General features: G+C 37.5%; 1 protein-coding gene across 1 annotated transcript in view; it reads right to left on the bottom strand.

The window, feature by feature from the left end:
• Window positions 1-603: 603 nt before the first annotated feature.
• The window catches only part of DNAAF6 (dynein axonemal assembly factor 6), a gene marked incomplete at its 3' end in the record, with an annotated part of 86,279 nt that continues 74,156 nt past the window's right edge, over window positions 604-12,726 (bottom strand). Inside the window, exon 7 of the mRNA XM_079764924.1 lies at window positions 604-733. Within this exon, the coding sequence (XP_079621050.1) occupies window positions 604-733 (130 nt within the window). The remainder of the gene's footprint in view (window positions 734-12,726) is intronic.

The following is a 12,726-nucleotide window of genomic DNA, read 5'->3' as shown; positions in this document are numbered from 1 at the left end:
ACACTTTTCTGGTAATAAGGCCAATTTCTATGCAATTGATTGTATCATGGTATAATTAACTGGCTTAAGTTCTTAAGACTACTGAAATAAGTAGACCATCCATTTCATGGTCTTAGCTCAATTATTTAATTGACCATGTAGTAGTCTAATGGTTAACCTATAAATTCTCTCCAGCTATCTCTATAAAAATGGAATAGCTTATTAGTATGAGAAAGCTATATTTTCTATCAGAGTAACAGAAATGACTGTAAATGATCAGAATCCTATATAATAAAAGCATAGTATGCAAATTGTTTCCTCCACCTGGAATTCTTCTGGGAGTTCGACCAGGGGGCAGGGCCGGCTGGAGGAAGGGAGGGAGGACCTGGCCAGCGGCAGGTGGCTGGGGAAGGGAGGAAGTACCCGGCTGGCTACCACCAGCCGTTAGGGACCCTACCAGTGTACAAATTTTGTGCACTGGGCCTCTAGTATTCGTATAATTGTATTAAGGCCCTTCCTGAAGTATGTTGGAATAATAAAGAGAAAAGAGAAAACATTAACCATTTTTTAATTTTTTTTAAAATCAGGACTATTTTATCATGTTTCTCCCTTACTCATGCAGTTTCAGAAGAAATTAACAAAATCCAACTCTCTTTTCAAAGTTACAGTGACTTCAAGAGTTTCAGTTTCCAGGATATAGAAAGCTTTGGCACTGTTGCAATCCACAGGATGGGGAAAGTTCAGCAACAATTTCCTAAACAAAACAAAACAAAAACATAGAATCAGCTTCCTAAAGTGATATAAAGAAGACATCACTTTTAAGAAGGCAATGAGGAAAGCAAGTTATACCATTAGAACATTAGAAACAAACAAACAAAAAACACACACTTATATTTAGACAGTACAAGTACTGGATCAAAAGTATGCCTAAATAAGACAAATAGTATGACAGTTTTTTTTGCCTTCAAAACCCAAGCAGTGGTTTTGATTCCCCCCTCTTTTTTTCTAAATTGACTTTATTTTGCATGATATAAACATAAAAATAGAACCATTGCCACCTTTAAGTTGGTTGGATAGATTTGTTGACAGCCATACTTGTGTGTGCATGGAATGTGGCTAGCTGACACAAATCTGAAAATTGGAATGGTTCCACAAGAATTCTGCTAACACAACCTTAGGCTGAGTCTCTAAGGCCTGGAATGATTTCAATAACAGATCAATGAGAGTTCTTCTCTCTGCTTGTTTCTGGTTCTTTCTACTATGCATTAACAAAAAGTCCCAGTGAGGGATTGCTGGGTTCATTTTGCAGTGGGTGGCTTGTTGCTAGATAGCTTCATGCTTTAGATGCATTGCTGGGATATGACATCCATAATTCTGTCATAGTGATATGAATGTAAATTATGCATGGGGTTGGTACATGCTGGTATCTGAAGAAAATTAAATGCATGAAACACTTGTTACCTCACATTCTCAATAGAGGATTAAGTATCTCTATAAAATAGTGGACAGAAAAGCTCTTTTACAAGGTATAAGACCTAAAACATTAGGAATTTTGATATTTTTAGGGGTACTTATTGAATACTTGTATAAAGAATTAGTACTTGGCCCTATCTGGTTTTGCTCAGTGGTTAGAGTGTCAGCCTGTGGACCGAAAGGTCCCAGGATCAATTCTAGTCCAGGGCAAATACCTCAGTTGCAGGCTTCTCCCCAGCCTGGGCCCTGGTTGGGGCGCATGCAGAAGACAACCAATTTCTGTGTTTCTCTTACATTGATATTTCTATCTTTCCCTCGCTCTTCCACTCTCTCTAAAAATCAATGGAAAAATATCCTCAGGTGAGGATTAAAAAAAAAAAAGAAAAGAACTAGTATTTAAAAACAAAAACCTTGAAAATCAATTGCTTCTTTACTAATTTGCAGACCTAAATTCAGGACACTGGACTCATTAAAAGTATTTATGACACATCTACAGAAGCTGAAGAAGAAATTTTATGTGACTTTTATTTTATTCCAGATATCTAGGATAGGAGAACCACCTCCTTTCACCTTAACTAATGAAATCATGAGATATTTTACTGTAGCCTTTAATATTTGATATCTCAAAAAAGTAGGTACAGAAACATTTAGAGTCCATCTTTTTAAAGTTGTTAACAATGTAAGTTGTACTACAGTTAGATTTGCTTTATCCCTTATTCTACAAATTATAACATATTCACTTTAAAAAGAAAGCAAAGTTTAGTGGTAGTAGCTTCACTGCACTAAAAGACAACTATAAATTAGCTGAAGAATGAGTTCCAATGACAATATACACTTCTCTCTCCAGAGAGAAATAAATTTTAAAAAGACAGTTAGTGGCCATTGGAATGATCCATCCATCCTTGCATTTCTGTCTAGTCCTTAGTAGTATGGTTTTACATACTACAATTTTGAATAATACAAACTGTGTAACTTATTTAAACTCTTAGGAGAATGAAAATATTTTTTTTTATAATCTGTTTTACTGTCTGATATCTGAACTGAGATTTATATTTAAACAAAGAAAAATTTTTCCAAATACTTAATGTATCTTATCTTGGTGTCCCCCCAGTGTCTAGCAGAAGAGTTTATAAATATTTGTTGAGTGAATAAATAAACGAGTGAAAAGCAAACTGGTCACCACAAAGTGACATTTGAATAACTACTATAGATTAGTACTATAAAATGTGAACAAACATTTAAACCCAAATCCCTCTGCATTTACATTGATAATATATTTGTATTTTAAGAAGCTAAAGTTTAGACACTGATCAAATATTTATCCAGTGCCAATTTTCATTAGGAATTATTTAAAGGCAGGCAATAATATGTGAAAAAAAAAATCTATACAGTGAACATTAGAGACTTGCATGCTCACATTTATAATTGAGAATTCAAGATGATGTTGCTTGCAAGAGATATACATAAAGGACAATCTTGCTCTGTGCATACTTACATAATGCAATTTTTATTTTATGTAGTTAATAAATGCTTTGATTTATATATCTGTGTAAAACACAGACATGGCCTTTTTTATTTTTAATCCTCACCCAAGGATATTTTTCCATTGGTTTTTAGAGAGAGTGGAAGAGAGAGGGAAAGACAGAGAGAAATATTGATGTGAGAGAAATACATCCATCGGTTGCCTCCTGCATGCGCCCTGACCAGGGCCTGGGCTGAGGAGCCTGCAACTGAGGCACATGCCCTTGACTGGAATAGAACCCAGGACCCTTCAGTCCACAAGCCGACGCTCTATACACTGAGCCAAACTGGCTAAGGCAAGACATGGCTTTTTTAAGGTTTCTTATTGGAGATAAGATATAACAATTTTCAAAGAAAGTGCAGAAATAGCTACTGAGCTGCAATTCACTATTCTATTTAAAAAAACTTTTTAGGTATTGATGTCATGGAACATCAACTAACAAGCTGAATTAAAGGAGCACAGAAAAGGTGAAAATAATCTAAAGCAGCACTCAACTAAAATTAACTTATACTTGTCTTTAGAATGTGTCTTTATTATCATGTTCAAGGAATTTGATTATGATATTCTTAGAATTCACTTAAAAAAATAATGAGTGGTAGCCATACTTAATATCTGACAAAAAAGACCTCAAAGTGAAGGCAGTAACAAGAGATAAGGAGGGCCACTATATACTACTAAAGGAAGCAATTCAACAAGAGGATATAACTGTTAAACATATATTCATCCAATACAGGAGCACCCAAATACATTAAGAAAAAAAAAACACGTCTGGAAGATATCAAGGGAGAGATTGACAGCAATACAATTATAGTAGGGGAATTTAATACCCCATTCACAACACTGGATAAATCCTCTAAACAAAAAAATCAGCAAAGAAACAGCAATCCTAAATGACTCACTAGATCATATGGACTTAATTGACATCTACAGAACATTTCACCCCAAAGTTACGGAATATACATTCTTCTCAAGTGAACACAGGACATTTTCAAAGATAGATGACATATTAGGACACAGGCAAAGTCTCTTCAAATTCAAGAAGATTGAAATCATGTCAAGCATCTTCTCAGACCATAATGGCATAAAATTAGAAATCAACTACAATAAAAACAACAAAAAAAGTCAAACAGTTGGAGGCTAAATAGCATGCTATTAAACAATGATTGGGTTACCAAAGAGATCTAAGAAGAAATAAAAAGCATCCTGGAAACAAATGACAATGAAAACACAACAATCCAAAATTAGACACAATGAAAGCAGTCCTGAGAAGGAAGTTCATAGCTCTATAGGCCTACCTCAAAAATCAAGAAAAAATGGCAACAAATTATCTAACCCTGCAACTTAAAGAATTAGAAAATGAGCAGCAAGAAAATACCAGAGTAAGCAGAAGGAAGGAAATAATAAAGATCAGAGTGAAAATAAATGACACAGAGACCAAAAAACAAAAAAACAAAAAACAAAACAAAACCACAAAAACAAACAAACAAAAACAATACAAAAGATCAATAAAACCAAGAGCTGGTTCTTTGAAAGGATAAACAAGATTAACTATTTGCACTCGGATGTCGAGTGTGAATTGACATGGTTAGCAGTAGAATAAAGGAATCGAAAAAGCAAGCGAGTACAAAGGGTTAATGAATCTCTAGCCAGGCTCACCAAGAAACAAAGAGAGAGGACCCAAATAAAATAAAATCAGAAATGAAAAAGGTGAAGTAACAACCGACCCCACAGACATAAAAAGCATTGTTAGGAGAGAAACCAAGATGGCAGCATAGGTAAACACCTACATTGCTGCCTTGCAAAACAATTTCAAAACTATAAGTAACAGACAAAACGGACATCATCCAGAACCACAGGAAAGCTGGCTGAGTGGAAATTCTACAACTAGAAGGCAAGCGAAAAGCACACTGAGACTCAAAGGAGCTGGAAGGCAGAGGTAGGGAGACGCGAGCGTGGAGAGGACTGGTGGCTGAGTGTGTGGCTGGCTTTCTCAAGCGGGAGGGAGACAGAAGCTCCCGACTATGCTGAACTCCAGTTCTGGGAGAGAATGAAAGAAATGGAGGAAATCAAACAACTGGATATAAAGTTCAAACCATGTTTATAATGTTTTTCAAGAATTTCCTAGAAAAGGCTGATAAATTTAGCGAGACCCTCGAGGATATGAAAAAGGACCAACTAGAAATTAAACATACACTGACTGAAATAAAAAATATTATACAGAGACCTAACAGCAGACTAGAGGACCGCAAGAATCAAGCCAAAGATTTGAAATACAAAGAAGCAAAAAACACTCAAATGGAAAAGCAAAAAGAAAAAAGAATCCAAAAATTTGAAGATAGTATAAGGAGCCTCTGGGACAACCTCAAGCATATCAACATCAGAATTATGGGGGTGCCAGAAGAAGAGAGAGAGCAAGATACTGAAAACCTATTTGAAGAAATAATGACTGAAAACTTCCCCCACCTGGTGAAAAAAATAGACTTACAAGTCCAGGAAGTGCACAGAATCCCAAATAAAAGGAATCCAAAGAGGACCACACCAAGACACATCATAATTAAAATGACAAGAGCAAAAGACAAAGAGAGAATATTAAAAGCAGCAAGAGAAAAACAGTTAGTTACCTACAAGGGAGCACCCATACGACTGTCAGCTGATTTCTCAACAGAAACTATGCAGGCCAGACGGGAGTGGCAAGAAATATTCAAAGTGATGAATAGCAAGAACCTACAACCAAGATTACTCTACCCAGCAAAGCTATCATTCAGAATTGAAGGTCAGATAAAGAGCTTCACAGATAAGAAAAAGCTAAAGGAGTTCATGACAGCCAAACCAGTATTATATGAAATTCTGAAAGGTATCCTTTAAGAAGAGGAAGAAGAAGAAAAAGGTAAAGGTAAAAATTATGAACAACAAATACATATCTATCAACAAGTGAATCTAAAAAAAAAGTGAATAAAAAATCTGATGAACAGAAAAAACTGGTGAATAGAATAGAATCAGGGGCATAGAAAGGGAGTGGACTGACAATTCTTGGGGGGGAAAGGGGTGTGGGGGGTACAGGAATAGAAATCGTACACCTATGAATGAGGACAGGACAGTGGTGGGGGGGAGTAAGGGCAGAGGGTGGGGTGGGAACTGGGTGGAGGGGAACTATGGGGGGGAAAAGAGGAACAATTGTAATCATCTGAACAATAAAGATTTATTAAATTTTAAAAAAGAAAAAAGTGAGTGAAAAAAATACTATGAACAACTCTATTCCAAAAAACTGAACAACCTTGATGAAATGGACATATTCCTAGAAAAATACAGCTTCTAAAACTCAATCAGAAAGAATACAGAAAACCTGAATAGGCTGATAACTACTGATGAAATTGAAACAGTAATCAAAAAACTTCCAGCAAACCAAAGCCCTGGACTGGACAGCTTCACAGGGGAGTTTTACTAAGCATTCAAAGAAGAACTAAAACCTATCTTTCTCAGACTACCCCAAAAAATTCAAGAGGAAAGCTCACTTCCAAGCTCTTTCTATGAAGCTAGCATTACCTTAATCCCAAAAACAGATAAGAAAGAGAATTACAGGCCAATATCCCTGATGAACAAAGATGCTAAAATCCTCAAAAAAATTCTAGCAAATTGGATTCATCATTACATTAGAAAGATAATACACCATAATCAAGTGGGTTTTATTCCAGGGATGCAAGGCTGGTACAATATCCACAATTCAATAAACGTGATTCATCACATAAACAAATTGAGATACAAAAATCACATAATCATATCATTTGATTTAGAAAAGGCATTTGACAAAATCCAACACCCTTTCCTGATAAAAACTCTTAGCAAAGTGGGAATAAAGGGATGATACCTCAACATAATAAAAGACTTATATGACAAACCTACAGTCAACATCATACTCAATGGGCAAAAACTAAAACCATTTCCCCCAAGAACAGGAATAAGACAGGGATGACCACTTTCACCACTCCTGTTCAACATAGTACTGGAAGTTCTGGCCATAATGATGGGACAAGAAGAAGAAATAAAAGGCATCCAAATTGGAAAAGAAGAAGTAAAAGTGGCACTAGTTGCAGATGACATGATATTGTACATAGAAAACCCTAAAGACTCAACCAAAAAACTACTAGACCTAATAAATGAATTTGGCAATGTAGCAGGATACAAAATTAGCACCCAGAAATCTATAGCTTTTTTATACACCAATAATGAACTCACAGAAAGAGAAACTAAGAAAAAAATCCTGTTAATCATTGCAACAACAAAAAATTAAGATACCTAGGAATAAACTTAACCAAGAAGGTAAAAGACCTGTACTCTGAAAATTTCAGGACACTGAAAAAGGTGATAGAGGAAGACATAAACAAATGGAAGAATATACTGTGTTCATGGATTGGTAGAATCAACATCATTAAAATGTCCATACTACCCAAAGCAATCTATCGATTCAGTGCAATCTCCATTAAAATACAAATGGCATATTTCAAAGACCTAGAACAAACTCTCCAAAAATTCATCTGGAATACTAATTAAAAAATGATCCCAAATAGCGACAGCAATCCTGAGAAAGAAGAAAAAAGTAGGAGGGATCACAATACCAGATATCAAGCTATATTACAAAGCCACTGTTCTCAAAACTGCCTGGGACTGGCACAACAACAGACATATAGACAAATTGAACAGAACATAGAACCCAGAAATCAACCCAAGCCATTATGTTCAATTAATATTTGACAAAGAAGTTAAGAGCATACAATGGAGTCAAGACAGTCTCTTCAATAAATGGTGCTGGGAAAATTGGACAGGTACAAGGGAAAAAATGAAACTATACCATACACAAAAATAAACTCAAAATGGATAAAGGGCTTAAATGTAAGACGGGAAAACAAAAATATTAGAGGATCCACAGGCAGCAAAATCTCAGACATATGCCGAAGCAATATCTTCACCAATACAGCGCCTAGTGCAATAGAAACTGAAGAGAAAATACACAAATGGGACTACATCAAAATAAAAAGCTTCTGCACGGCAAAAGAAACCATCAACAAAACAATAAGAAAGCCCACTGTATGGGAGAACATACTTGCCAATGTTATCTCTAATAAGGGTTTAATTCTCCAAAATTTACAGTGAACTCATACAACTTAACAAAAGGAAGAAAAACAACCCAATCAAAAAATGGGCAATGGACCTAATAGATACTTTTCAAAAGAAAACATACAGAAGGCCAAGAGACATATGAAAACATGCTCAAAGTCACTAATCCTCCGAGAAATGCAAATCAAAATGACAATGTGGTACCATCTCACACCTGTCAGAATGGCTATCATCAACAAATCAACAAACAAGTGCAGATGAGGATGCAGAATAAAAAGGAACCCTCATGCACTGTTGGCTGGAATGCAGACTGGTGCAGCCACTGTGGAAAACAGTATGGAGTTTCCTCAAAAAATTAAAAATGGAACTTCCATTTGACCCAGTAATTCTACTTCTAGGAAATATATCCCAAGAAACTAGAAACACCAATCAGAAAGGATATATGTACCCCTATGTTCATAGCGGCACAATTTACATTAGCTAAGATTTGGAAACAGCTTAAGTGCCCATCAGCAGATGAATGGATTAGAAAACTCTGGGAGGAAAACCAATATGGCGGCATAGACGAACACCTATACTGATGCCTAGCACAACAATTTCAAAACTACAACTAAAAGACAAAGCAGACATCATCCACAACCACCGGAAAGCCGGCTGAGTGGAAATTTGACAACTGGAAAGAAAAAGAAAAAAAAGGACACTGAGATGCAGGAGCAGCAGAGCGCAGAACTGTGGAGACACAGAGACGTGCGCACGCGAGAGGAAGGGCCAGGCAGCTGAATACGTGGATGGCTTTCTCAAACCTGAGCGAAACAGAGGCTCCCCATAGCGCTGAAATCCAGTCCCAGGAGAGACTCGGGGAACCCAGACACATATGGGGAGAAACTGGACTGTCTGGCAGCAGGCAGGGCTCAAGAGCAGCTTTCTCTCAGAGGTGCGTACAGCCATAGCTGTGGGGCACCGAGACCCAGGGGAACTGCGGAAGATGCGCAGAGATGTACGCGCAAGAGGAAAGGCTGGGTGGCTGGATACGCGGCTGCCTTGATCATTCTGGAGGGAAACAAGGCCTCCTGACTGCACCATACTCCAGTTCTGGAGGTGCGTGCAGCCGTTGCCACGGGGCACGGAGACCCAGAGGAACTCTGGAAGACAGGTGAGGAGGCGTGCGCGTGGAGAGGCCTCAGGAAGTTGAATGCATGGCTGCCTTTCTCATTCCGGAGGGAAACAAAGCCTCCCAACTACACGTACACCAGTTCCGGGTGAAACTCTGGGTACCCACACTCATTCGGGGAGAAACTGGACTGTCTGGCAGCGGGCAAAACTCTAGAGCAGCTTTCTCTCAGAGGTGCATGCAGCCATTCCCGTGGGACACTGAGATCTAAACTGGGAAACCAAGGCTGCTGGCTCTGCCCTGAGACCCCGCCCCATCCAAACTGAGCACAGGAGCTCTCCCAGTGTAGACACAGCTGATCCTCACAGCCAATTGGCCTGGAGGTCAACTCCGCCCAGTGATAACAACAACAATCAAAGCTTAACTACAACAAGTCTGTGCAGCCCATTAAGGGGTGCATCAAGAGTGTCCACCTCAGGTAACTGGGGAGCCAGAGCCACTGGGCTCAAAGGACACCTCGCACACAAAGCCACTCCATCAACTCAGGGAAGCAGCTAAAATGCAGAAACAAAGAGGCAGATCACAAATGAAAGAAATGAAGGAAAGCAGAAGACTGGACATAGAGTTCAAAACCACATTTATAAGGTTACTCAAGAATCTGCTAAAAACCTCTGAGGAACTTAGTGAGACCTTTAAAGATCTTAATGAGAATGTCAAAAAAATGGAAAAGGACCAGACAGAAATAAAGCATACACTGTCTGAAATAAAGAATATACAGAAATTCAACAGTAGATCAGAGGACCCCAAGAATCAAACCAAAGATTTGAAACATGAGGAAGCAAAAGAAACCCAACCAGAAAAACAAAAAGAAAAGGGAATCCAAAAATATGAAGATAGGGTAAGGAGCCTATGGGACAACTTTAAGCGTACCAACATACGAATTTTTGGGGTGCCAGAAGAGAGAGAGCAAAATATTGAGAACCTATTAAAAGAAATATGACAGAAAACTTTCCTTACCTGGTGAAAGAAATAGACTTACAAGTCCAGGAAGCGCACAGAACCCCAAACAAAAGGAATCCAAAGAGGACCATACCAAGACACATCATAATCAAAATGCCAAGGGCAAAAGACAAAGAGAGAATCTTGAAAGCAGCAAGAGAAAAACAGTTAGTTACCTACAAGCAAATACCCATACGACTGTCAGCTGATTTCTCAACAGAAACTATGCATGCCAGACGTGAGTGGCAAGAAATATTCGAAGTGATGAACAGCAAGAACCTACAACCAAGATTACTCTACCCAGCAAAGCTATCATTTAGAAGTGAAGGTCAGATAAGGAGCTTCACAGACAAGAAAAAACTAAAGGAGTTCATCAACACCAAACCAGTATCATATGAAATGCTGAAAGGTATTCTTTAAGAAGAGGAGGAAGAAGAAAAAGGTAAAGATAAAAATTAAGTGAATAGAAGATCTGATGAACAGAATAAAATGATGAATATGATGGGATCAGGAGCATAGAGGGGGAGTGGACAGACAATTCTCAGTGGAAAGGGGGTGTAAGGGGTTAGGGAAGGGATTGGACAAAAATCTTACACCTATGGATGAAGACAGTGGCGGGGGGTAGAGGCATGGGGTGGGGTGGGGAATCAGGTGGAGGGGAGCTATGGGGGAAAAGAGGAATATATGTAATAATCTGAACAATAAAGATTTATTTAAAAAATAAAAAAAACTCTGATACATCTACACACTGAAATACTATGCTGCTATAAAAACAAAGGAATTCTTATCATTTGCAACAGCATGGATGGAACTGCAGAGCATTATGCTAAGTGAAATAAGCCAGTCAGAGAAAGATAAATATTACATGGTCTCACTCATTTGTGAAATATAATGAACAACATAAACTAATGAACAAAAATAGATCTAGAGACATAGAAGCATCGAACAGACTGTCCAATCTATGAGGGAAAGTGGGGGGTAAGAAAGTAAGAGATCAACTAAAAGATTTGTATGCATTCATATGAGCATAACCAATGGACACAGGCAGTAGGGGGGTGAGGACATGTGCTGGGGGTGTGGGAATGGCTGGGGAGAGGTCAATGGAGGAAAAAGGAGACTCATGTAATACTTTAAACAATAAAGAATTTAAATTAAAAATAAATAAATAATGAAACCTCATATGTAGACAAAGTCAGGAGATCCTGGGAAATTATCCAATTCCTCTATATTTACTCCTTTCCATCTATTTCATGTTGAGAATCTACATGCCAAAACAACCAGGTTTTTTTTTAATGAGCAATTCAGTAAACTTCATTATTTCTTTTGGTTGCATAATGCTAAATATCTGGGTATTATTAATAATTTCAATGTAATTGATTATCATCTGACAGATATTAGCAGTCAGTTCAGTGAAAATGAATTCAATTGTTCTCTGCCTTATAGATATATGAACAAATCTGAATGTCCTCTCTTATCTTTCTTGAAGCAGGTAAACATAGTTTTACAGGGTGTCAAACTCAGAAACTAAAGAAAGTATATGTGAATATAAATAAACTATTAAAACAAGACTCATTTCCAATAATACAAATTTAGATAATAGCATAGCTCCAAAGAAAACTCCAGTGCTTAAGAGATAAAAACCTTAATTCTATCTTTTGTCTTCTACCACAATATTTTTCCTTATGAGACAGTACCTGTCTGCACTGATCATCTATAATAATAAAAGCACAATATGCTAATTAGACCAGACGTCCTTCCAGATGTCCTTCTGGATGACCTTCCAGATGAAGCCACGTCGGCAGGGGTTGATGCAAAGGTGGCAGAGGCCCAGGCTGCCGAGGTGGGTGGGGCCCGAGGCAGAGGTGACTGCCTCAGCCCTGCCACCATGGCGGCCACCTCTGCCTCGGCCTGAGTGCCTTGCATGAATTTCGTGCATCAGGTCTCTGGTTTAATATATAAATATAGCATGATCCAAATGACCTAATACAGCCCATATTCTATGTGGAAAAGTATCTCTATATGAGTCTTTCATTTAGTGGGCTCTGATAGATATCTAGAATGACAGCATAGCCAGAGAAGCTGCCTAAAGATTGATGGAGACAGTAAGAACTGCTAGGGGAACGGAAATTAACTCATGGTGTGCAGATGTGTGTGTGCTTTCAACAAGCATGCAAATATCATGGAAGATTGATTGTCCATTTAACTAACTTTCCTTGGAAAGGTTGGGTGCCAGAATAAATGTGTGTATAATATGCAATGAAAAAATTACTATTCTCCCTGAAGTAATGGTAGGGATAGTGAATCTAATTTTTATAATATGAAATGATCATGAGGATACATTTTTTAAATTACTATATAAGTAATGAGAAAATATTTTATATGTATTCATCTCTAGATCATTTTGTGTTAAATGCATCTGCATCTACTATAGAAATCAAGGTTATGTATATACATTGTGATATATATATATATATATATATATATATATATATATATATATATTTATATTTATATAAATATATATATATCC

This window comes from Cnephaeus nilssonii (genome assembly GCF_951640355.1).
Source record: "Cnephaeus nilssonii genome assembly, chromosome: X".
NCBI classification, from domain to species: Eukaryota; Metazoa; Chordata; class Mammalia; order Chiroptera; family Vespertilionidae; genus Cnephaeus; species Cnephaeus nilssonii.
The sequence above is the reverse complement of the archived record's forward strand: the minus strand, read 5'-3'. Positions and strand labels throughout refer to the sequence as shown.